This window comes from Silene latifolia, chromosome 11, assembly GCF_048544455.1.
Source record: "Silene latifolia isolate original U9 population chromosome 11, ASM4854445v1, whole genome shotgun sequence".
Lineage (NCBI taxonomy): Eukaryota > Viridiplantae > Streptophyta > Magnoliopsida > Caryophyllales > Caryophyllaceae > Silene > Silene latifolia.
In genome coordinates this window covers 198,357,207-198,383,459 of record NC_133536.1, presented here as the reverse complement: position 1 = coordinate 198,383,459, position 26,253 = coordinate 198,357,207, and the positions used below count along the sequence as shown (strand labels likewise).

Below are 26,253 nucleotides of genomic sequence, written 5' to 3'. Positions count from 1 at the left end.
ACTTGGCCACTTGGTCACTACGTGACAAAAGGTGAAAGTATATAAATACTCATCAACCCTCATTGAGGAGAGGATCCACATTTTAACCTAAGAATCACTATTCATCTGGTAATATCTTCCTTATCTCTCTACAATACATACTTCGCCAAGTAACAACAACTTACCTCTCTAAGTTACTGACTTGAGCGTCGGAGTGAGTTCGCTCGGTCCAAAGTCGAGCCCTCAGTTTGTTCACTGTTTCAGGAGACCGAAAGGAGGATTCAACCAAAGACGTCATTCTACAAGCACGGGTGGTAACAAATAACTGCTCTGGAATTACACCCGGAACAATATGCTTTATATACTAAATTTCGTGTCGGTTTGGGTAGAGCTTCTAAACACAAACCCGACACAAATGATCTATTTACTAAAGTTATCCTATTTTTTTTTTATCCTGCATCACATAAATGTATTTAGACTTTCCAAATATTGACATAAAACGAAAACATGACACGAATCCGACACAAAATTAACGGGTTAGAGTTAAAGGTTGGTGACTCATTTGTGTAAGTGTAAATAATGTCCAATGAATTCAGCATACATAATTAGGTGTTCATATAAAAGCTTCCATGAGACACCAAAACATAAAAGCCTCACTGAACATTACAAAAACATCATAATGCACAGCCATAGCAACCTTAAACATTGTTCTAAACCAAAGCTTCCTTCAGTGGCAAAGCGAGGGAGGGGTTAATAGGGACGATCGTCTCCTTAAGCAATGAAAAAATTGAATTAAGTTGCTTTATTTCATTAGTAATTCGTCTCTTCCCCTCCCACATTTTCGAATGACTTCGTATATTTTAGGCCCTTCGAAACTTTTTCTCATCATGGCTCTGCATGCAACTGTGTGTATCTTCCCAATATGAACTCCAGGAACCGCGCTCGAAGATCATCTCTATTGTATATATCCAAGTTGAAAGCTTGTCATCCGAAAAGTCAAAGAAATGAGACCATTCGAAATTCAGAAAGTTGTACCCAATAATTGTTGATTGAAACCCGTTATTGCATTCTTGTATATGTCGTATGGTGTTCTTGAATCTGCTGTGCTGCAGCAAACTTCAAAACAGTTGAGGAATAAACCAGGTTGGTGGATTAAATACTTCCCCGGCGCCGATATCATCTCCTTCATAAAATTGCCATGTTTCCTCACTTTTGGTGTCATAAACGCCCATATCATGTGCACCAAGCTCTTTCACCCTACCAAAGAGATCAAATAAATCATCGGCGAAATATATACAGTTAGGTTGCAAAGATTTGGCCGAAACGCACATGGTAGAATTACCACCTACAAACAATGTCGGATGATCTTCAATTTCCTCCCATCTTCTATCTTTAGGATCAAGTCTATAGACCGAAAAGGCATATGTTTCATAAGCAATGTCAACATCGTTATCATTTCCACCTGAATTTGATACTTCTTCCCTGAATCGTAATACCATGAGAAGATCACAACCTGATTGTACAAGATATAGTGCTCCTATCCCAGTTATGAACTGCTTGAACATTTTAAATTCACTTAACAAATAATCCATTGGCTTTACGAGCTCATGACCTTGGAAGTCCTCGATATTCCAATATACAAGCGTTGCATCATTGTACAAAGCAAATACATAACCATCCATCGCCACCACATCACACATCCTAACACCACGCTCTTGCCTGACAAATACCGATGTCCATGATTGATCCCCGTGTTTAGCAAAAGCTAGTTTGTATAAATCACCATAAAGTATCACAATCACAAACTCAGTTTCAGACACTTTGACCACAATGAGCCTGATCAAAAACATTCCCAAAATCCAATTAATATAATTTTCTTCCCTCTCATCGATCTCTTTATCATATGGGGGTCGATCTGGGATGGTTTCGACAGATGGGAAGCGAATTTCAGCCTTAGTGATTGGATTGAACAAACGTACATTGAGGTCACGGTCGACCATTGCAACCCAACCATAGTCTGAACCCCAACACCTTGTTCCAAAAGTCTCAGGGAGGTTCAGTTTGTAACACTTATTATTACTAGGATTAAAGATCTTCCGAACACAATGTGGATTATTGCTAGTGTTTTCAGATAGTAAAAGCCATGGTATTGGGATCGGCCTCCACTGGTGCTTTATTAAGTACGAAACACGATTCCAAGATTGACATACCGCTGAAAAATAAATAAAATCTTCTATCGTTTCCAACCTCATTGCAATGTCACCAAGAAGATCGAGAGGCAATGTCGACCAATCAACAGCAGCCATGATGTTGCAAAACAACAATCGTCGAATCTAAAAAATGATAACAGCAATATCAGTAACAATAACAATAATACTAATAAATAGGAACAATAACAGAGGAAGGGGACGGAGGGAAGAAGAGCTAAGGATCTAAGAAGTAAGCTTTTAAGGTAGACAAACATGGAGAAACATAGAGTGATGCTAATATAACAAGCATAAACTAAGCAAAGCTTTATTTCATTCATGTCTTACCCAATTAAATCAACCAATTCGGACAGCAAATATCTACGAGTAAGCATTCAGTAGCATTACAACAACATTACCCGAGTGCCTAATTTAAGAAACACAATCATTCAACACAATTAAACAACCAGAGGTATAATCTCAATCACTAATAATATTACTGCTAATAATATTGTACAAATAATAATACAGCAATAACACCAAATTAAGTTAACTGTTGAAACTGTGTGTTGAGTAAGGAGAGGAAGAAAAAGAGAAAAAAAAAAGAATACCTCAACTCTGAGGAAGGTATTCAAGAAGCTTGAGACAAGTAATTTTATGTTAGACTGCTAGGGGGTCAGAATTTGCCCCTACTTATAATATGGTTTCCTTTCCTATTTAGGAAACACAAAATCTCATTGAAGACGACACGTATCCGTCACTTTGGAGTGACGGATACCATTTCCTCTCACAAATGACCCAAATAGAGGAGAGATGGAAGCACATGGGGTGCCCTACCTTGTCCCCCCTATCCATTTTGTGAGTAGCATTACTCGTCACTTGCTCCAACCCGTCTTCAGCAAGACTAACTGGGAAGGAAAACACTTCCACCTTTCCTATTTAGGAAAACACTTCCACCGAATAAAAATTGGTGAATTACAATTATTTAAGATATCGGTCCCAGTCAATTGATTTTTGGTAATAGAGAAAGGAAGTGCCTTAAAAGGATCCACAAATTGGATGTACGCAATCTACGAGTGTCTACTTAAATTATTTACGCCCTTGGTCCCAGTCAATCTACTAGCAGCATAGAATTCAAATATTAAACAGAGATCACTAATAATACTACTTAAATTCTTCTAATAATAACACTAATAATATTACTGTTGAATCAAAATCAAAATTATAATAATATTCTACAAATAATACAGCAAAAAAACCAATCAAGTTATATGGGTTGAAGCTGTGTGTTGATTAATTATAATAATTAGAGAAAGGAGAGGAAGAAGAAGAGAGAAAGGATACCTGAAGATGGTAGTCTATAAGAACGAAGAAGCTTCAGAACCAGAATTTGCCCGTACTTCGTATTATTTAGGAATGGATGGTGAATTAAGTAGGCAGTGTTTGGTAAAAGTCGTAAAATTTTAGTAGCATATTTGGGATTTTTTGGTATTTTGGTATTTTGAATTAAGTACTCTGGATTAGTAGATTGATGTTTATGGTAGGATTTATATATCTCATCTTGGTAAGTTTTGAAGTCATTAAATTTTAAATAAATTTCAAAGAGTATCAGTGAAGGTTATAAAATCAGTTGGACGAAGGAAAATAATGTTTAATAATGACTTAGTCAAAAAAGTGAAGGACTTAGAAATTTTCCACGGAACTTAGACCTAGCAATTGGGTCAATAAGGTTTAGGTTAGTCAATTCGGGTGTATTATATTATCGAGTTAGCTCGGGTCAGGTTGTTTTGGGTTTCGAGTGTCTTTCGAATATGTTTGTCAAGTCATTTTCGGGTCAAGGAGGTCGGGTTATTTCGGGTTCGGGTCAATGATTGAGAGAAAAAAAAATATGTTTAATACTATTATCTATTTTAAATTTAATTTTGATAATTGATTCTTTATTTTTAAAGTAAATAATATCAGTGTGCTTTCAAAATAATCATTTCAAGTATTTTTTTTTTCAATTAGAGTTATATTTTGTCGGGTCATTTTCGGATCTGGTGGTTCCTGATCGTGTCATTCCAGGTAGGGTTAGCTCAGGTCAATAACACAGCTTGGGTCATATACTTTGGACGCATATTTAATTTCCAAATATACATGGTATACGTGGTTTGCAGGCTATCACGTACACCCGAGAGTTTACCCAATGCACATCAAAGGTAGAGGCTGCGAGTTCCCTCCTCACCCAAAAACAAAAAAAATATACCCAAGCGTAGTTTGATCAATCTAATATCTAATACACCCTCCATCTAAATGAAATGTTTGCATATGCTTTATAAACTAAATTTCGTGTCGGTTTGGGTAGAGCTCTCTAAACACGAACCCGACACAAATGACCTATTTACTAAAGTTATCCTATTTTTTTTTATCCTGCATCACATAAATGTATTTAGACTATCCAAATATTGACATGAAACAAAAACATGACACGAATCCGACACAAAACTAACGGGTTAGAGTTGAGGGTTGGTGACTCATTTGTGCAAGTGTAAATAATGTCCAGTGAATTCAGCATACATAATTAGGTGTTGCTTCCATGAGACACCAAAACATAAAAGCCTCACTGAACATTACAAAAACATCATAATGCAGAGTCATAGCAACCTTGAACATTGTTCTAAACCAAAGCTTCCTTCAGTGGCAAAGCGAGGGAACATTACAAAAACATCATAATGCACAGTTATTGCATTCTTGTATAAGTCACATTGTGCTCTGCGAATATGGCTATTATTTAAGTCCTAAACACCATACCAGCCTCTCTCAGTCACTTTCAACAATTTAAAGTTGAGGAATAAACCAGATTGGTGTATTAAATACGGAGCGGATATCATCGCCTTCATAAAATCGCCATTTTTTCTCACGTTTCATGTCATAAACACCCATATCATGTCCACCTTGCCCCGGAGGAGTGAGATCATCTTCATCATCGGTGAAATATATACAGTTAGGTTGCAAACATGTGGCCGAAACGGACATAGTAGAACTACGACCTACAAACAGCGTCGCATGATCTTTAATTTCCTCCCATCTTCTGTCTTTAGGATCAAGTCTATAGACCGAAAAACTAAATGTTTCATAATCAACGTCAAGCCTGGAAACCTCTTTCTTAAATCGTAACACCATGAGGAGATCACAACCTGATTGTACCAAATAGAGTTCTCCTAGCCCTCTTCTGAACTCCTTGATCATTTCAAGTTTACTTAAAGAATAATCCATTGGATATACAAGCTCATGACCCTGGAAGTCTGTAATATTCCAATATACAAGCGATGCATCATTGTACAAAGCAAACACATAACCATCCATCGCCACGATATCAAACATCTTAATATGAGGGTACCATTGCTTGACGAATACTGATGTCCACGATTTATCCCCCTGTTTAGCAAAAGCTAGGTGATCGTAATTACCATATATTACCGCAATAACAAACTCGGTTTCAGACGCTTTGAGCACAATGAGCCTAATCAAAAAACACCCCACAATCCAAGTAATATACTCTTCTTCAGTCACTTCGTGGACTTCTTCATGTATGGGTCGATCTGGGATGGTTTTGACAGATGGGAAGTGAATTTCAGCCTTAGTGATTGGATTGAACAAGCGTACATTGAAGTTACGGTCAACCATTGCAACCCAACCATAGTCTGAACCCCAACACTTTGCTCCAAAATACTCGGGGAGATTCAATTTGTAACACTTGTTGTTACTAGGACTAAAGATCTTCCGTACACAATGCGGATTATTGCTAGTGTTTTCAGCTAGTAAAAGCCATGGCACTGTCGGCTTCCATTGGTGCTTTATTAAGGATGAAACACGCTTCCAAGAGGTACATACCGCTGAAAAATAAATAAAATCTTCTAAAGTTTCCAACTTCATTGCAATGTCACCAAGAAGATCGAGAGGCAATGTCGACCAATCAACAGCAGCCATGATGTTGCAAAACAAAAATAGTCGAATCTAAAAAATGACAACGGCAATATCAGTAACAATAACAATAATACTGATAAATCTGCGGGAATCTATTAAATTTTAAGATCACAAAGGAATATAAACAGAAGAGTAGAATAAACAAAAGGAAACATGAGGTGATACAAATTTAACAAATTCAACACAATCAAACAGAGACCTCTGTTACAGATTAATCAAGCAACAAGTTAATATTTTAACCAACACAAAAATTGAGCTATGTACTTTATCAAAACACAGATCAGAAGAGAAAGAGCAAACCAAACCAAACCTCGGGATGCTATTGAACAAGGTATATCAAAATCTAAATTATAGATTGTCAGAGTGTCAGGTACGGCAATCGAGTTGATGACCTTGATGTTTATCTTTGCTACTTCCTCAGTCCCGTTCATTTGTTTGACTTTGGTTTTGGCGCAAAAAGAGTGGAAAGAGGGAGGGACCAATTTATTAGATGACAAGTGGACCCATCAAAGACATTTCTAAAATTAAAAAGTAAACAAATGACGGAGAAATCCCAAAATATAATAAGCAAACAAATAAACAAGACTGATGGAGTTTTTTTTTTTTTTTTTTTTTTTTTTTTTTTCAAATTTGCACGTTTTTTTTTTATTAAATATCAAAACAACTCTTTTAATTCAATCAATGAAAGGGTAAGAATTTAAGTACTTTGACTATCTACTTTGTGTATGAATTTAACTATTTAAGTACACCAAATTAAGTCTGAGGATTGTATTCAAGAAGCTTGAGACAAGTAATTTTATGCTAGACTGCTAGGGGGTCAGAATTTGCCCCTACTTATATTATGGTTTCCTTTCCTATTTAGGAACACACTTCCACCGAATAAAAATTGGTGAATTACAATTACTTACGGCCTCGGTCGGTCCCAATTATTTGTTATCCTATTTTATTTTGGGTGTCATAGTTCATTATTGTCCTTACTATTTTAAGAATAAACGTAATAAACAATTTGATTAATCATATTCAATTTGGTCAACTTATCATTTAGCAATTACCCCTCCACTTTTATTGGTTTTTACGTCAAAACCAATGGAAACAACAATTGGCCGATACGGAGCCGGGTTTGGTAAAAGTCCAATTGTAAAAATTTAAGCAGATTTGGGATTTTTGGTAAATAGGAATAGTAATAGAGAAAGGGGGTGGTGGGAAAGATGAGCTAAGGATTAAAGAACTAAGCTTGTCTACGATAATAACATTACAACAACATTACCCGAGTGCCTTAAAGAGATCCCACAAATTAGCAAGGTACAATCTACGGGTGTCTACTAGCAGCAGTAGAATTCAAATATTAAACAGAGATCACTAATAATACTAATGATGGGGCATATTCTGTGCCCGCTGACCAAGTCAACATATTGAACGAGGTCAAAGATATCCACAGCAAGCCAATGACTTAGACATCCCAGCCGATGCAGCCTTTTTCGGCCGCCACACTGGTCTCGGCATGGCAACCTACCTACCCGGCGGATACCCGCGTACTCATATCCAAGAACCCTCGGCATGGAGTCAACCAGGCTCGCCGGCCTGCCATAGGTCCCTCGGCCGAGGGTAGATCAGTCTTTCCACCTGCTACGCCACTTGGCCCACTTGGCCACTACGTGACAAAAGGTGAAAGTCTATAAATACTCCTCAATCCTCATTGAGGAAGGGATCCAGAATCTAACCTAAGAACCACTTAAATTGGTATTATCTCTCTCATCTCTCTACAATACACGTCATCAAGCTACATACTACTTAATCACAATAAGTTCACTGACTTGAGCGTCGGAGTGAGTACGCTTGGCACAAAGCCAAGCCCTCAGTTTGCTCGTTGTTGCAGGAGAGGCCGAGGAGAGCAGTCAAGGCTAGAAGAGGCATTATTCGACAAAGCTAGCGTGGTAAACAAACCTACTTCGGAATTCATACCCGGAACAATTGGCGCCGTCTGTGGGGATACAGATACTAGAAGCTAGTCATTCCCAAACACAAAAAAAAAAGAAACCCACCCAAAAAGCTAAGAAGATGTCAAAAGAACAAGAGGTGTTCGTAACCGAAGAGCCCCTCCACCCAGAGGATACCGTCCACAATTCTGGAGTTGTGCAGCCCTCCACCAGCCGAATAATTCAACCGGAGTTCGGGATGCCAATAATGCCAGATACGCCGCTGCCCGCCGACCAGGTCACCATCATGGGGCGTGTGGTTGATGCAAAGAAAGTCGGGCGACTCCTGGACACGATTGTCGCCGCGCCGCTCACACACCGTCACACCGACAAGAGCGGCGGGACCCGTCCAGGAAGCTAGAGCCCAAAAGGTGACTCGAGAAACCCGAACGAAGCACTAAGAGAGGCCGAGCCTACCAAGACGCGGGGAGCCCAGTGTCGGTGGTAGAACTAAGCCCTTCCCGCACTCGCGGAAGGACGATGTCGCCGCGACGCCCACGAGGCATGCCCCGGACGAGCGAAGGAGTCCGACTCACCGAGTCGGAGAGGAGTCCGACTCACCGAGTCGGAGAAGGAGTCCGACTCACCGAGTCGAAGAAGGAGTCCGACTCACCGAGTCGGAGAAGAAGCCCTTCCCGCCACGGGGAGAGGGGCCGGACTAGGGATGCGAGGAGCCGATCGCCGCGTGTCATTAGACACGTGGTCGCATGACCCCTCGGTGCCTACGTTCTAGAGACCAGTGCCGCCAAAGCTAAAGCTACCGTCTATATCATACAAAGGAGAGGGCGACCCAACCGATCATGCCGAGGCTTTCGAGTCTCACATGTCGGTGTGGGAGCAACCTGACGAGGTCTGGTGCCGAATTTTCCCAACGACCTTGGTTGGAATGGCGCAAAGCCGGTACAAGGGGCTACCCGATGGGTCGGTATACTCCTATTCCGACCTAAGAGACGCGTTTTTGGCCCAAAAGACTCTACCAATAAAAGGAGAGCCGTTGAGACATCGGATCTCCCGACCATCAGCAGAGGGAGGCGAGTCACTCCGAAGCTATGTGAAGAGGTTCGATGCCGGGTTCGGCAGATTAGGGAGCCGAACAGCGAACTAGCGGCCTTCGACCGATGAAAGGCCTCCCGGAGGGGACTTGAAAACGAGCTCACCAAGTGCGGTGGCCGAGCCTTGAGTCCGCCAGAAATTGGCCGACCAGGCCATTAAGGTCGAAGACTATCACAAAATATGGGTAGGCCACGGCGAGGCCGGGCACTCAGAAAGAAAGAGTCACCGGGAGGACAAGCCGGATGAAGGGCGCCGTGACAATAATAGGTCGCGGACCGACAGGCCCGCCAGGAAGCATAACCCAGCGGACGCGGGGAGTTCGGTCCGTACTACCATAAGAAGTACAAAGATCACACCCCCCCTGGTCGTATCGGCCGCCGAGGTCTTCTCCCCGAGCGTAAACGAGGGGGCGAAGTGGGAAAGGCCCCCAAACCTAGGGGGACGGTGACACGAGCATCTTTGTGAGTACCACGGCCACACCGGTCACTTAACCAACGACTGCCGACATTTGAAGAATGCCATTGAAGAGCTGATCCGAAAAGGGAGCCTCGGCAAGTATATTGCCGGAGGCCAAAAGACTAACACCGGTGGCTCAGACAAAAAATCCGTCTTTCAACGAATAGGAACAATTCATGTTGTCATCGGGGGAAACGAGAACGGCGGATCCGCTCACGGGCACAAAAGGCACTCGAACGAATCAGATCGGGCCGTCAACTTCGTGCCCACTGCCGCGGCCCGCGCTTCCAACATCCCGAACATAACTATTGGGAAGAAGGACTACGAAGGAGTCATCGCCCCGCATAGCGACCCACTCGTAGTCCACTTAGACATAGCTAACCACCTGGTCATGAGATGCCTGATTGACACGGGTGCTTACACGAACATCATGTTCGGGGAGTGCTTTCGGGGCTCGGCACGAAAATTGCGGACCTTAGCCCATGCACCAACCCATTGTACACTTCTCCGGCAGGCTTGGTCCCCCCGGGGTCTATCAGGTTACGGTGATGTTCGGCCAGTCCGACGCGGCCAAGAATGTGATGTCCGAGTTCGTGGTCATCGACGGCTCATCCGCATACAACGTTCTCATCGGTCGTGTCACCCTGAGTGAGGTCGATCTTTGTAATGTCCATCCGGGCCCCGACAACGATGTATGTCTCGGACCGCGGGGAGGTTCATAAACTCGTCTCGAAGAACGAAAAAGACGAGGTGGTCAACGTCCAAATATCGGCCGAGGAGGATGCAACATGCAATCCTTCAAAGTGGCAAAGAAAGAGGAAAAAGGGAAGAACCCATCCTTAAGACAGGAGGACGAACCGATGAGCACCAACCACGTCGCCATGGTCGAAGGGGCGGAGACCGAACAGAGATAGAGATTGATCCAGGACGCACCGTGATTTGTCGGTGTCGGCCGGAACCAAAATTCAGGGCCGATCTCCTAGACCCTGCGAGAAGGAACAAAGACGTCTTTGCGTACTCACCGCCGAGATGCCAGTGTAAGCCGAGAAGTCATCGTTCACAAGTCGAACGTACTCCCCCCGCTCGCCCTGTGAAGCGAGAGGGTGAGAAACTCCTCGGCCGAAAAGGAAGATGCCATCAAGGCCGAGGTTGATAAGTTGTTAGATGCAGGCTTTATCATCCCTTGTACATACCCCGAATGGCTAGCTAATGTTGTAATGGTTAAAAAGTCATCAGGGGCGTGGAGGATGTGTGTTGATTTTACGCAACTTAATAAAGCATGCCCGAAAGATTGCTACCCCTTGCCTCGGATAGATAGCTTAATAGACGCAACGGCAGGCTACACAATGCCGAGCTCGCTCGACGCCTTTTCAGGATACCATCAGGTATTCATGGCGGAGGAAGACATGCCTAAATGCGCATTCATCACCATACACGGCACCTACATGTACAAGATGATGCCGTTTGGTTTGAAAAACGCCGGCGCGACTTACACAAGACTGGTGGACAAAGTGTTCCAAAATAAAAAAGGGCGAAACATTGAGGCTTACGTCGACGATGCTATTGTCAAGAGCAAGTCCGACGGCGAGCACCTAGCCGATTTACACGAGACATTTTGTTCACTAAGGAAATACAAGATGAAGCTTAACCCTACAAAGTGCAACTTCGGTGTCCGGGCCGGCAAATTCCTCGGCGTGCTTGTTAGCGCCGGGGGGGAATTGATGCCAATCCAGAGAAAGTCCAAGCAATTCTAGACTGCCGGGAGCCGAGGAATCGCAAAGAGGTTATGATATCGGCCGGGAGGATGGCGGCCCTTGCCCGTTTTATCTCTCGGTCACCACAAGAGCACCCCATTCTTCAAAGTGCTAAAAGGGAATAAAGACCTGGGGGGGGAGGAACAGAGCACGGCTTTCAAACAATCGAAGGCCCATCTCGCAAACTCTCCCGACCCTGTCCGACCGACGCCTGGGGAAACGCTATATCTATATTTAGCAAGTAACCTCGGCCACGGTCGATCGTAATCGTCAGAGAAGAAAACAAGCAGCAGCACCCAATATACTTTATCAGCCATACATTGTTGCCCGCCGAGAGAAACTACCCGCTGATCGAAAAAGCAGCCTTTGCCGTGGTTGTTGCCGCAAGGAAGTTGAAACCCTACTTCGACGCACATCCCATGACGGTCTTAACCGACCAGCCGTTGGAAAAAGCCTTTGGAAAAATTCGAACGATCAGGCGCAGACTTATCAAATGGGCGGTGGAGCTATCGGCTTCGGCATTCAAGACAAACCAAGGCCTTCGATAAAGGGGCGGCTGGCAGACTTCTTGGCCGAGTGCACGTATCGGGAAGAATCGTGTCCCGGCATGTGGGAGGTATATACCGATGGATCCTCCACAACGAACGGCTCAGGAGCCGGCATCCTTATCATCGGCCCAAACGGGGACGAGTTCGAGTACGCTTTGAAGTTTACCTTCTCGACCTCAAACAACGAATCCGAATATGAGGCGGTGATAACCGGAGTTGAGTTAGCGAGAGCGCCGGCGTAACACATCATTTTGAAAAAGACTCTCTCTTGGTGACTAACCAATACGAAGGAGAGTCTGGCTCGGGACGATGGGATGGTAAGATACCCGGAAAAGGTAAAAGCGAGACCTCAAAATTGAAGTCATTCAAAATGCGACACATCCCAGTGTCCGAGAACAACCGGGCCGACGCTCTCTCAAAGCTGGCCAGTTCAACCATAAAGAATATCACCGAACCGTCTTTGGTGGACATCGAGAACGCTAAAAGCATTGACGAAACCATCGGCATGGTGTGCGACGTGGAAACCGAGACGACATGGATGACTCCGATCAAGGGGTATAAACTGTCAAATGAATTACCAGAGGACCGCAACCTCTCACAAAAGATAAAGAGGATCGCAGCAAGGTACTTGGTGTTTGAAGGAGAGTTATATAGGAGGTCCGCGACAAGGCCACTCCTGAAGTGTGTCGGTCCAGCCGATGCAGAGCTAATACTGACAGAAATACACGAAGGCATCTGTGGACATCACATGGGGGCAAGAACACTAGCCCACAAAGCTCTCCGAGCCGGCTACTTCTGGCCCACCATGCTTGAAGATTCCAGAAACAAAACCAGAAAATGCAACAACTGTCAGATGCACGCTCCGGTGATACACGCACCTTCCCGAGACCTGCAACCAGTGCTTAATCCCCTTCCCTTTGCACAGTGGGGAATGGATCTACTAGGGCCATTTCCAACGGCATCCGGAGGAAGAAAGTTCCTAATCGTCGCCGTCGACTACTTCACCAAATGGGTTGAGGCCGTAGCGAGTTCTGCGAGAGGCGCGGCGGCCGTAAGAAAGGTGATCTGGGAAAATGTCATAACTCGCTTTGGGTTACCCCAAGTCATGGTGTTCGACCATGGCCGAGAATTTTGGAGTGACACAATAATGAGCTGGTTGGAAGAACTCGGCATCAAATTTGCATACTCCTCCGTCTGCCACCCCCAGAGCAACGGACAAAGGCGGAGGCGGCCAATAAAACGATCCTCAACGGCTTGAAGAAGACAGTTGAAGACCTCAAGGGAAGATGGGCCGATGAGCTACCCGGCGTTCTATGGTCCCTCCGGACCACGGAGAAAGAAGCAACGGGGTACAGTCCTTTTCACCTAGTCTACGGGTCCGAAGCAGTCCTGCCGATTGAAGCAACGGTGCCAACATTCAGAACGGCCACTTTTAACCCAGATGAAAACGAGGAAGGCCTAAGAACCTCCCTGGACCTGGTCGAAGAAAGCCGAGATACGGCACGCCTCAACTTAGCAAAAGATATCGAGCCAGAATGAAAAGGGCCTACAACCGAAGAGTCCACAAAAGGGACTTAAAAGTAGGAGATCTGGTCCTAAGGAAGTCATTTGCCACCAACAAAGGAAACATCCATGGCAAGTTGACGGCCAATCGGGAGGGTCCCTACAAGGTAGTTGAAGAAATGAGGCGGGTACATACCGGGTGACGGACATGGGAGATGTACCTTTGATGAGCCATTGGAACACCGACAATCTCAGAAAGTACTTTGTATAACAGCGGAGTTGCCCAAAACAATTGTTGGCACCCCAATGCATATTCATATCTAATGAGGAGTCATCCAAGTTTTTCATCAAAGTGTTAATCCACCCCAATCAGAAGGCATACTAACATATGTACACAAAGCAGACAGAGCAAAACCTCGATCATCCCGGCCTTTAACGGGAGTGACGGGGGACGAGCCGATATGCTAACATATGTTCAACGGCGGTCAAAACGTAAACTCCGTTGCCCGTAATCTGGCCGGGAAGAGACGAGTGAAACGCGATCGCCCTCGGCAAATTAAGACCGAGCTTAAAGACGTTAAACACAGTTGAGATACGCATTCTAACTGCCTCGGCCAAGCCGAAGGTAAAAACGAAAAAGCGCTCAATTAATTAACGCGACTGCCCTCGGCAAATTAAGACCGAGCTTAAAGACGTTAAACACAGTTGAGATACGCATTCTAACTGCCTCGGCCAAGCCGAAGGTAAAAACGAAAAAGCGCTCAATTAATTAACGCAACTGCTCTCGGCAAATTAAGACCGAGCTTAAAGACGTTAAACACAGTTGAGATACGCATCCTAAATTGCCTCGGCTAAAGCCAAAGGTAAAAACGAAAAGCGCTCAATTAATTAACGCAAGAAGACAAGTGAGGGAATAAATCAAAAGGCCTCGGCCAAGCCAGAGGCAAAGCAAGCAAAATCTCATTAAGGAAAAGATAACGAGTTACAAGAAGGAGAAACACAGACGACGGCCGTCCCCTTTGGGATAAGCCAAGACTCTACCTACCAAGGTCTTACAAAATACAAGGAAAAGAAAAAGCAAAAGGTTTTGAATTTGGTTCTTTGAAGCGCCAAAAGGATGGCGGGAGAAAAGGCTTAATAGTTGGCCCCGAATAGTGAAGCTATCCGAGACGCCGGGTGAGCCCGGTGACGACCGCCCGTCTCCCTATGCCTCGCTTTGCTTGCCCTTACCGCCATCAGCAGCGTTACCCTCGGTGAGCGACTTAGATGCAATCTGGGCAGCCTTAGCATCCTCAGCTTTCTTGGCGGCCTTAGCATCCTCAGCTGCCTTATCCGCCGCAGCTTTCTTAGCAGCCTTAGCATCCTCAGCTGCCTTCAGTCTGGCGGACTCCTCCTTGGCCGCCCTCGTCTTCTCTGCAAGGGCCGCCTTTGCAGCGGTCGCCTCCTCCTCCTTCTTGGCCCTCGCATCCTCGGCAGCCTTATCCGCCGCAGCCTTCTCTTTAGCTTCGAGCCTATCGTCGAACAGCTCGTCAAATTTTGTCCACAGAAAGGAGCCATCCGGATAGACCTCATCTATCACCTCCCTGAAAGCTTCTTCGGTCAGGTCCCTATACTGAGCACACATGCGAGGGAGAATCGTGCTTTGAAGTGTCTCAATATCCTTCTCCCTTTGGGCAAGGATAGCACTAGTCTCCCTATGCGACTCCGCTTGGAGCCGATACGCCCTTTTCGACTCCTCCCTTTGGGCGACAACAACGTCGTAGCCGCCCTTGTACCTGTCCCGTTCCTCCTTCAACTTGGCGGCGGCAGAACCGCCACCTCTACCTTGGCCTTCTCGGCCGACAGCAGCCTTCTCAACTTCCTCGACCCGCGCTTGTGCGGCAAGGAGGTCAAGCTTAGCCTTCCGGCCACCCCTTTGCGGCAACAACATCGAGCCTCGTTTTGCTCTATCAACGGTCCCGTCTCGGCCAAGGCCTTTTCTTGCTCCCTAATACGAGAGCCGGCCAGGTCGGACCAAATCCCAATCTTCTTGCTCAGCCTTGTACCCTCCGCTGTGAGCTGGTCGTTGGATATCGACGCGAGTACGGAGTCGGCATTTTTTCCCGCCGTCTGCATAGGCCTCTTCTCAACTCGCCGCTCAGTAGTGGGGATAGACTGCGCCGGTTGATCTACAAAAAATTCAACCAAAGAGTCCACGTCAACGTTCATGGACATACCAGAGAGCCGGTCATCGGGTATATCTAATGAGCGGCTAAACCGAGCCGCAAGTTAGACTGCACCGGAGGGCTTGCTCTTCTTGGCCGGTTGACCCGTTTCCTCGGCGCTGGCATTAACATGAGCGACGGAAGCAGAAGCATCGGTGGCATGGGTAGATCTTTTCCTCTTACGCCTAAGCGGAGATCCCTCAGCATCGGAATCCTCTCCATCGACAATGTCAACGACCTCCACCTCTGGTAGAGGCGGAACTGAGGTTAACACCGTCGCCGCCGTAGACTTGGCTTTTCGGACCCGGCGAGGCAAGGCAGCAGCTACCTTGGCCTGGGCCGCCGTCTCGTCCAAGCCCTTCGGGAGGTCGAGAGGCGACGGACGGCGGTCATGCACATCGACCTTCGGATTCTTCTCCTTAACGTTTCCGTCTTTGTCCAGCCCCATCTTCTCGAGGAGTTGCTCAGACAGAACGGGACCAAAGTGCTCTGTAAAAGAAACAAGGTAAAACTTAGACAAAGGGACATGTCAAGAAACAAACAACAAAAAACATTAAAGCAGAAGTGGGCCTCACACCGACCCCACTCACCCCGTGCTAGGGCCGGTATGAGGCCGACATAGCAAAGCGGCTCGTCCATCAAGATGACTTGCGTCGGGGGCAACCAAACCTTCGGCGCCCCATCATCATCGACCTCGAAAAGCTTCGTTCGCTTCTCGTCCTCATTAAGATAGACATTCCGGCGTCCATCTTATTCTTGCCCTTGGGGATCATCTTCTCACGCTCCCCTTTGCTCTCGCACCGCAAGTTAACGTGGTCTTTGAAAAGACCGAGGCAACGGATAATCATCCGGGACCTCGACATACACCCACCGTTCCTTCCAGCCCTTGCAAGAGGTGAGCTTAGGCACGGTGAGATAGCCTGGCTCGTCTCGGGACGCTATACCACCCCGGCCACCTTGAACATTCATTCGAAGAAAATGAATTCGGCGGAATAAGTTTACCGTTGGGATCACCCCCCGGCGACACGCCCACACGAAGCCGACTATAGTCCTAACGGCCAAAGGGTGAAGCTGCGCCGCTGCAACGTTCATCGCCTGAATTATGGAAGAGACGTACATATTGAGAGGAAACCGGAGACCATACTCCAAGTGCCTCATATATACGCCGATGTGACCAGGGGGAGGGCAACAGACGGCTGACCCTCTCCCGGGGATGACAATGTTGTACCCCTCGCCAAAAAGAAGTGCTCTTCGAAAAATTCGAGCCGAGCGTGGCGAGCCCATCGGCCCAAGCACGATTGGGGCCGATGGTGCAGACATCGTAATGATGCAAGACTGTCGCCCTCTCCGCACCGGAAGGATTCCTTCCCTCATCATCGACATCATCTTCCCATCGCTGCTCCGAACTCCGCGGTCAACTTCGGGGGAAGGAGACCTAGGGCCCCTCGACCTTAACGGAATTGCGGCTACCACCTCCTCCTCATCAAAACGCGACGGGGAACCCCGGCGCACGAATCTCGGGACCGGCATCGTAGAAGACATGGTTCACAACAAATTACTTAAACAAAACAAAAAGTTGAAAAGGTTTTTCGGTTTACCTTGAAGAAAAGTGCTACGCCGACGTAAAAATTCAGAAGATCGGAAGAGAGGGAAAGACTTGGAATTTTGGAAAGAAGAAAATTTTTAGAATGAGTGAAATTAGTAACCAATTTCACTTCGAGATCCTGGTATTTATAGGCAAAGGCCCATAAAGGAGGACCAATCAAAACGCAGCCCATGAAGCGTCAGCCAATCAACGAAGAGACACATGTCTGGCATGCATACACGGAATGTCAATCGACGCAACAGTTGAATGTCAATCAAAGCAACAAGAACAAGCGTCTTCAACACGCCCCTTCATATCCCTTTGCCTATTCATCTTCCTCAAAGCAAAACTCCTAAAGTATCTATTCTCCGCAAGCAACACGACTAACCAAGCTAGGCAAAGACGGCCGGGGGCAATCAAAAATACACCAAGCACTCTCAACCTTGGGTCCGCCGCCCAAGAAGACCTTCTCTTCCACATTTGATGTCCATTACACATCCATGTGGAGGGGGATACTGGTACGGCCTGTTTGTAAGTAAGCCGAGGGAGAAAAAGCCGGGCGAGAAAAATTTTCACTTGCACGAATATACACTCAAAGATACATCGGAGCCCATACCACGGCATAGACTACGCTGGGGGCAAATTGATGGGGCATATTTCGTGCCCGCCGACCAAGTCAACATATTGAACGAGGTCAAAGATATCCACAAAGAAGCCAATGACTTAGACATCCCGGCCGATGCAGCCTTTCTACCGCACCGGGTCTCGGCATGGCAACCTACCCGGCCGGGGCGGATACCCGCGTACTCATATCCAAGAACCCTCGGCATGGAGTCAACCAGGCTCGCCGGCCTGCCATAGGTCCCTCGGCCGAGGGTAGATCGATCTTTCCACCGCTACGCCACTTGGCCCACTTGGCCACTACGTGACAAAAGGTGAAAGTCTATAAATACTCCTCAATCCTCATTGAGGAAGGGATCCAGAATCTAACCTAAGAACCACTTAAATTGGTATTATCTCTCTCATCTCTCTACAATACACGTCATCAAGCTACATACTACTTAATCACAATAAGTTCACTGACTTGAGCGTCGGAGTGAGTACGCTTGGCACAAAGCCAAGCCCTCAGTTTGCTCGTTGTTGCAGGAGAGGCCGAGGAGAGCAGTCAAGGCTAGAAGAGGCATTATTCGACAAAGCTAGCGTGGTAAACAAACCTACTTCGGAATTCATACCCGGAACAACTAAAATTGCATTCTTCTAATAATAACACTAATAATATTACTGTTAAATCAAAATCAAAATCAAAATTATAATAATATTCTACAAATAATACAGCAATAAAACCAATCAAGAAAGGAGAGGAAGAAGAAGAGAGAAAGGATACCTGAAGATGGTAGTATATAACAACCAAGAAGCTTCAGAACCAGAATTTGCCCGTATGGCCGTATACTTATATATTATTTAGGAATGGATGGTGAATTAAGTAGGCAGTGTTTGGTAAAAGTCGTAAAATTTTAGTAGCATATTTGGGATTTTTTGGTATTTTAGTAGATTGACGTTTATGGTAGGATTTATATATCTCATCTTGGTAAGTTTTGAAGTCATTAAACCTCTTATACTAAAAGAATAATAAATCTAAAAATTTTCCCATTTAAATGCTTTTAGATAGAAATTGGGCCTAACTTTATCTAGATATGTATTGGACCTAGAGCTGGCAAATAATGACACGACACGAACCCGACACGAAATTAACGGGTTTGGGTTGAGGCTCAATGACCCATTTATGTAAGTGGGACGACACGAACACGACACGATATTTAATTGGGTCAGGTTTGGGTTGAACTCTCTAAACACGAACCCGACACGAATGACCTGTTTAATAAATTAATCCTAATTTTTTTATCTTTCATCACATAAATATACTTAAAACTTTCCAAATATTGACATGACACGAAAACACGACCCGAACCCGACACGATATTAGCGGGTTAGCAAAATAATCATTTCAAGTATTTTTTTTCAATTAGAGTTATATTTTGTCGGGTCATTTTCGGATCTGCCTGATCGTGTCATTCCAGGTAGGGTTAGCTCAGGTCAATAATAACACAGCTTGGGTCATATACTTTGGACGCATATTTAGGTGTTGTTTGGCATTGCTTATGGAAAATGACTATTTTCTTTTTAAAAGTAGTTTATTCACAAGTTACTTTTCGAAAAAGTTTTAGTTGTTTGGCCATACTTTTATAAAAGCGGTTTCCACAAAATTTATTTGTTTGGCCTAATTACTTTAATACAACTTTTATTTGCTTATTTGGTTCTTTATGTAAAAAGTAGAAGTAATAAATATCTACTTCTCCTTCTAGGGGTGAATAATCAGTTTCTGACTTCTCAAAAACACTTTTAAAACTTTCTAATTTACCATGTTTAGCCAAACTACTACTTTTTCAATGACAACAACATTTTTTAAGCTTGGCCAAACAGCACCTTAATTTCCAAATATACATGGTATACGTGGTTTGCAGGCTATTACGTACACCCGAGAGTTTACCCAATGCACATCAAAGGTAAAGGCTGCGAGTTCCCTCCTCACCCAAAAACAAAAAAAAATATACCCAAGCGTAGTTTGATCAATCTAATATCTCAATGAAATGTTTGCATATGCTTTATATACTAAATTTCGTGTCGGTTTGGGTAGAGCTCTCTAAACACGAACCCGACACAAATGACCTATTTACTAAAGTTATCCTATTTTTTTTTTTATCCTGCATCACATAAATGTATTTAGACTATCCAAATATTGACATGAAACAAAAACATGACACGAATCCGACACAAAATTAACGGGTTAGAGTTGAGGGTTGGTGACTCATTTGTGTAGGTGTAAATAATGTCCAATGAATTCCGCATACAGAATTAGGTGTTCATATAAGCTTCCATGAGACACCAAAACATAAAAGCCTCACTGAACATTACAAAAACATCATAATGCACAGCTATAGCAACCTTGAACATTGTTCTAAGCCAAAGCTTCCCTCAGTGGCAAAGCGAGGGAGGGGTTAATAGGGATGATCGTCTCCTTGAGCAATGAAAAAAATGATTTAAGTTGCTTTATTTCATTAGTAATTTGTCTCTTTCCCTCCCACATTTTCGAATGACTTCGTGTATTTTAGGCCCCTCAAAACTTTTACTCATCATGGCTCCGCAACTGCATGTATCTTTCCCATATGAACTCCAGGAACTGCGCTCGCAGATCATCTCTATGGTATATCTCCAAGTTGAAAGCTTGTCATCCAAAAAGTCAAAGAAATGACACCATTCGAAATTCAGAAACTAGTTTTGATTCTAGCTTCCATTTTCTCCATCGTATTATCCCTCATTATTGGTTGAGGCGCCCATTTCAAATGCAATGCGAGTCTTCCATTCTTCGTTCCGTCTAATGGGAAGATATCATAGAAATCCCCTTCCAGTAATGCTCTTGTAAGGGTCATTACAAACCTCCCCATATAATTCTGCCATATTCAATTCCAAGTTAATACTCGATGGAAAGAAATGGAGACGATTAAAAAAAAAACGGCCTATACATAGTAAGTGATATATAAATCTTGTCGACTTTTGAGGCCCTGTATTGTTTCGACAAATGAAGTTTTACCTTCGCTAAATTCGCTTAGTATTCGACTTTTCAGCAAAAGAGACTGTAATAAAAGGTCGATGTAAATATAAAAGATCACCTTTCCGATTGTGTCATGATCATAGACTTCAAAGATGAGTAACTCATGCAAAGCATCCTCAATAACAAAATCAAATGTTTGATTCCATACCGGATTTAGAGTTTTATTTAGAACCTGAAATTGCAAACATAAACAATAAATTATAAATCGCTGTCAAATTCCGAATCTCAACTATTTCTGAAATTTATGTACTGACAGCACCAAATTCATAAGACAGAAAACATACCCTGGTTTTCATTTTTGTTCCACCCTTTTTCAGTGTGACTACCACATACGGGTCTGACTTACCGGACATGTCCATAATTGGTAAACTCTCGGCCGATACTACTGTTACTGATAGCACTCCTCTAAGAATAACCTCACACTTTCTCTCGGCTTTCTTTCTTTCCATATCACTGGCATCTTCTTCAGGTTCTTCCTTCAACACCCTTTCTATGTTTGTCAGTGGTACATCGGGATAGAAGGGATTCAAAATCTGATTTCCGGTGCCTATTGGACAGTACAAGAGTTCCAGCTGTACCTGCCCTCTATATTTCGTATCTCTCTGTACCTCCACATCCTTGACAAGTTTTAACCACAAGGATTTCACTTTACCCGGCTCAAGCTCAGTTAATGCGATTTGAGTACAACCAATTATTTCAGCAGGTTGCAGCCCTTCATCATCATAAACTCTCACTGTCAAATGTTGTGTCGTTGCATCCTCTACTACAAAGTCGAAACTTTCATTCCATATTGGATTCAATTGATTGTTCTGAAGAGATTATACAATATTAACCAAGACCAACCAACATAGAAAACTCCCATGATTTATTATAGGATAAGAAAGAATAAAAACATACGATTGTTTTGCTTTTTTGGGTTTTGCTGCGTAATGGGCGTATAAATACAGCAGCAAAAGGATCCGACTTTCCAATCAAATCTTTATTGGACAGTTCTTTAGCTTGCACTAGCTTCACCTCTAATAGTCCACACGGCTTCAGTTCTAAGTCACTGAACAAGGAGTATTGGAATACATAAGGAGTATTGGAACACCCTTTTGACTAGAAATGTGGAATATACAGGAGGAGACACTACTTACCTGTAATCTCCGGGTATTATTGGTATTATCTGGCGAACTGGCCACGTTATTGAATCTTCTACAGCATCTGTTATCATTTCCTGTACAAACATTTCACAAACATGCTAAATACCCATAAAATATTACGAGTACATTACGACAAGCAGTCCAGATTCTAGGCAGTGGACACTAATGTAATTGCTCAAACCGATTTCAAGTGTAAAATATGTTTTATATATCTAGAATGTCGGCTGCAATTACAGTCCGAGGCATTTTATAAGAACAGTCTATGACAAGAAACTCGTTTCTTCCTTTTGGCCTACCAGAGAAGCATGAATTTTTTTCAATAATTCAGGACTCAAGTAGGCAAAGTTTTCACTGAAAGCAGACAAGAATTTCAAGCTAAACAAGTACACATCATAACAGACATTCTTGCTCTAGTATACTTAAAAAGCGAAAATTTCTTACATTGATGGCATCAGAAAGCCCCGGAATTGTTGAAATGTCACCACCAATTATTTTGAGTGTGAAATCCAAGTCTTTCTGAGTTTAAGATGAATTAGTTAGTTTGGTAGAAAACAAAAACGACGATAATGTGCTTTAATCAAAGTTTAGAGCTAAGATGTTCGACAGGTAAGCTAGAAGCAAAATAACTACTCAGTTAAGATAATGCTAAGATCAAGAATATTATTAGTTACACACCTTTTTCCTTAATGAGAAACATATAGCACCAAAACACGGAAGCTCGTTCACAAGAGGTTTGAGGATTATCCTGAATAGACCAGTAAATCCTATATTTTTCACCTAAACAAACAATGGCAAGATAAACAAGATCAGTGACTGCTCCTAGTTTCCTACATTGAGCCAACCTATAACAAATTTGAAGATCAATGTGTACTGAAGATCAGATTTCGACAATGCAAATAACTGTTTACAATTTCTGATTCACACATACACCCAGTGAAACTTTTTCAAAGTAAATTTTATAGTTATGAGTGACATGAGGGTAACACGAATTCTCACAAGAGACAGTCTCAACTCTCAAAACATTATATTTCGCAAAGCCACTTCATTTCCTCGTTAATTTCCCATTATTGAAGTCCACCTTTACAAGTTACAAATCTTATACAGACTAGTTTCTATACGTGAGACGCTCATAATGACTGATGTTACTATTTCCTAAACCAGGTAAGTAGTATCTCCTCCTGTAGATTCCACATTTCCTAAGCCAGTTAAGTAATAAAGTTACTATTTCCGACCCCTAAGCCAGTTAAGTAATAAAGTTAACTGATTCACATACTAATTAAACATCAGAGCTCGTCAACTCATCAGGCAGCAAAGGAAGGAATAGACCTATACCTGCACAGGCAACGTAACACCGACATGTGTTTTAATATCAAGTACAATGTTGGGGTTACCATCCCACTGCATCTCTATTTCCATGATTATCTCCCCTGGATCACTGTCGATAATACCAATCCCTAAAAATGCAAACATTCTCCACCACTTGATATCAGTAGTCACTAGGAACATTATTATTATTATTACTAACCGAAATGAACATAGCAAACATACAAGTTTCAGAAACTCGCAATTACGATACAAACCTGTAAATTGGGGTGCAACAGTCCCAAGAGTAAGCGTCTTAAACGTAAGCGAGGCCAAAACAGCGGGTCTATATTGTTCAAGAACTGGCTCAACAGAGGTCTTTATAAGCTCTGATGCTGCCTAATGCAATTTCCACACCTCACAGAATCATTCTTTGATCAATCTCACTCAAAAATGCATAAATAAAACTCCAAACTAACCAATATTAAACAGAATGAAATCAGATGAAAACCGACCTCATCAATGTATGGCCAAAGTTTTTCTAGCTGAGAATTAAGCCATTTTAACTACACGAAACATCCCGACAATGATATCAGAAACTATAAGTAGTTTATATATGTAAGAAAATTGAGAATAACCTTACATCAAAGTGATTACCTTCTCCATTTTAGGGAAAACAACCCAACTTGGGAAAACTTCAGGTGTTAATATTTTCCTGGCATCCTGTATTGTCATCCTAGTAAAGGAAGCCACTGTAGCAGCCTTCATAATTCAAATATCAAATTAAAGATTCAATCTTTATAGTTCAAATAAATATATATTCAGCAAATTCTAACATAGTAATATTTTGATTAATCTTTTATGAGTCGCACTAGTGGCAGAACCAGGATTTCAAGTTAGTGGGGGCGTAAATCTTAATAAGGGTTTCAAAATTTTCGCTGTCCAACGAGAGCGAGCGTTCCTGCTAACGCCACTTGACATTATTGCATTAAACGAACGATCAACATTGTTATTATAACTGGGAAATGAAAAAGAAAAGGAAGATGGAAAGAGACCAATTCATTGCGTTGTTTGGCGCGAATGTTCTCATAATACGCGAAAAACATGATCAACCCAATACCTGATGCAATCCCAAGTATAATTCCCAAAACAAAACCCATTTTTATTTGTTTTTGAAAATTTAAGAGAAACCCAGATAAGTTGTTAGGCTAAATTCAATTGCATTTCATTGTTTTAATTTGTTTGGTTAAATATGAAGAAGAACATATGTCAGGGAAAATGGAATTTGATGGTGTTTTTGTTGGGTGACACATTTTGTAGAAGTCTATAACGGGCTCAAAGGTCATGCATTAAAGTGGGGTCCCGTTGAGTTGGCAATCGGGTAGGTCGGTTCGGGTAAAGTCGGGTAAAGAAGGGTCGGGTTAGGAAAATATCGGGCTAGTCTAGCTCAGGTAGTTAGGTCATTTCAAGTCAAATAATATATCGGGTCAGGTTGGGTTTGAGTATTCAATAAACTTATCATTCTCGATCATCCATCACGGGAACTCCACTTTATTATCCAGCAATACGTCCTTGGTGTCGATATCCCTCACTTGTTAGTTTTTTTTTTTTTTTTTTTTTTTTTTTTTTTTTTTTTTTTTTTAAGGTTCATCCTCTCTTATCGTATAAATAAATAACTATGGCGGTGATGATACACATTCTTTACTTTGAGCACCAATTTGGTTTATTTCTCAATTACATTAGTTTTTAATCCGTACAAATTGCACGGGTATGCGGTTTAAATATTATTATTCTAATAATTTTATTTAAAAAACATGATTAAGTTTTGTATGTATATTCAATTTATATTTACAAATAGGAGTTTCTAAATGTTGAATTTAAGATATAAGAAGCATTAAGTTTAACTGTTTGAGTATCCGTTGAAGTATGAATTGTTCTTTTGATAGCTAAAGTGTGAGTTGCTCCTTGATATAGTAATCGAGAGATTGAATAAAAAAGGAGAAAAATAAAATGAAGCGAATTTTTATGATGACCTAAGCCAGGAGTAATAAAGAACATATGTTAGGGAAAATGGAATTTGATGTTTTTTTTTTTGGGCGACACATTTTGTACAAAGTCCATAACTGGCTCAAATGTCATGCGTTAAAGTGGGGTCATGTTGAGGTGGCAATCGGTTAAGTCGGGTAAAGTAGAGTCTGGTTTGGGAAATATCGGGTCGGTCTAGCTCAGGTATAGGTCATTTTGAGTCAAATGATGTATCGGGTCAAGTTGGGTTTGGGTCGGGTCGGGTTGCTATTGGGTCTAGCGATTTTATCTAATTACTTCAACTTTTAGCATTAAAATTAGTTTTTCTACCGTTATTTGGTTTAATTATGAAGTCAAGGGTATCAAACTAAACAGGATATCCCTTTCAATTTGATCAGTATTAAGCTTAATATAATTATCGGGTCATCAATTTAATCGGGTCAATAACAAGCCGGGTACATGTCGGCTCGGTTCGGGTTCAGATTAGTGATTATTGGGTTGTGTCAGGTTGGTTTCGGTTTGCAATCTTCGTGGGTTCTATCGGGTTGGGTTTGATCGAATTTGGGTCCGGTCAGACGTATCAGCTCTAGAGTTCTGTGAGGACGATTTTGCCGATGTAACGTTAGAATACAAATGCGAGAATGAAGAAATCAAGGGCGGCACCAACTTGGTTGCCGGTGAAGGAAGTAGTGGTTGTTTCCTTACCGATGATAATGATATATTTGCGGTCACGAATGTGAACGACGTGTCTTCCAAGGAAAAATGGATATTAGATTATGGTTGTGTCAACCATGTTTGCACCCGTAAAGATAATTTTAATGAGCTCCAAGAAGGCGTGACTAGTAAGTTGAGTTTGGCTGATAACTCAACAGTTAATGTCATGGGTGTTTGGGTGGTAAAAATA

General features: G+C 42.9%; 3 protein-coding genes across 5 annotated transcripts; all 3 read right to left on the bottom strand.

The window, feature by feature from the left end:
- Positions 1–516: 516 nt before the first annotated feature.
- LOC141612272 (putative F-box protein At4g22660) lies at positions 517–3,600 on the bottom strand. Of its 3 annotated transcripts, XM_074431010.1 has the most exons (3): positions 3,510–3,600; positions 1,325–2,312; positions 1,153–1,236 (listed from the first exon to the last, which is right to left on the bottom strand). In XM_074431010.1, exons 2-3 carry the CDS (start codon positions 2,283–2,285, stop codon positions 1,232–1,234), a joined length of 966 nt encoding a protein of 321 aa, XP_074287111.1. In that variant the 5' UTR covers positions 2,286–2,312; positions 3,510–3,600; the 3' UTR covers positions 1,153–1,231. The 3 variants fall into 3 exon arrangements, with proteins under 3 accessions (XP_074287109.1, XP_074287110.1, XP_074287111.1); XM_074431008.1 differs by having other exon boundaries at positions 517–2,312; XM_074431009.1 differs by lacking the exon at positions 3,510–3,600 and adding an exon at positions 2,777–2,848 and having other exon boundaries at positions 517–2,312.
- On the bottom strand, positions 517–24,581 carry LOC141612270 (synaptotagmin-5-like). The gene is made up of 13 exons (XM_074431007.1): positions 24,380–24,581; positions 23,982–24,086; positions 23,840–23,890; positions 23,603–23,723; positions 23,355–23,476; positions 22,698–22,799; positions 22,464–22,538; positions 22,017–22,096; positions 21,778–21,928; positions 21,165–21,689; positions 20,939–21,052; positions 20,399–20,719; positions 517–860 (listed from the first exon to the last, which is right to left on the bottom strand). The coding sequence occupies exons 1-12, from the start codon at positions 24,482–24,484 to the stop codon at positions 20,534–20,536; spliced, it is 1,737 nt and encodes a 578-aa protein (XP_074287108.1). The 5' UTR covers positions 24,485–24,581; the 3' UTR covers positions 517–860; positions 20,399–20,533.
- LOC141615297 (F-box protein At2g17036-like) lies at positions 4,687–18,772 on the bottom strand. Its single transcript, XM_074433706.1, has 2 exons — positions 18,595–18,772; positions 4,687–6,161 (listed from the first exon to the last, which is right to left on the bottom strand). The coding sequence occupies exon 2, from the start codon at positions 6,132–6,134 to the stop codon at positions 4,983–4,985; it is 1,152 nt and encodes a 383-aa protein (XP_074289807.1). The 5' UTR covers positions 6,135–6,161; positions 18,595–18,772; the 3' UTR covers positions 4,687–4,982.
- Positions 24,582–26,253: the final 1,672 nt, after the last annotated feature.

Bases quoted from the DNA above. Each gene is read 5' to 3' on its own strand.
- LOC141612272 (XM_074431008.1), bottom strand. From the start codon at position 2,285: ATGGCTGCTGTTGATTGGTCGACATTGCCTCTCGATCTTCTTGGTGAC.
- LOC141615297 (XM_074433706.1), bottom strand. From the start codon at position 6,134: ATGGCTGCTGTTGATTGGTCGACATTGCCTCTCGATCTTCTTGGTGAC.
- LOC141612270 (XM_074431007.1), bottom strand. From the start codon at position 24,484: ATGGGTTTTGTTTTGGGAATTATACTTGGGATTGCATCAGGTATTGGG. The intron at 22,800-23,354 runs GTATAGGTCTAT...TTGTTTGTTTAG, and splicing joins GTGTTACGTTGCCTGTGCAG to GTGAAAAATATAGGATTTAC. The intron at 22,097-22,463 runs GTAAGAAATTTT...ATGTTTGTACAG, and splicing joins GGCTTTCTGATGCCATCAAT to GAAATGATAACAGATGCTGT.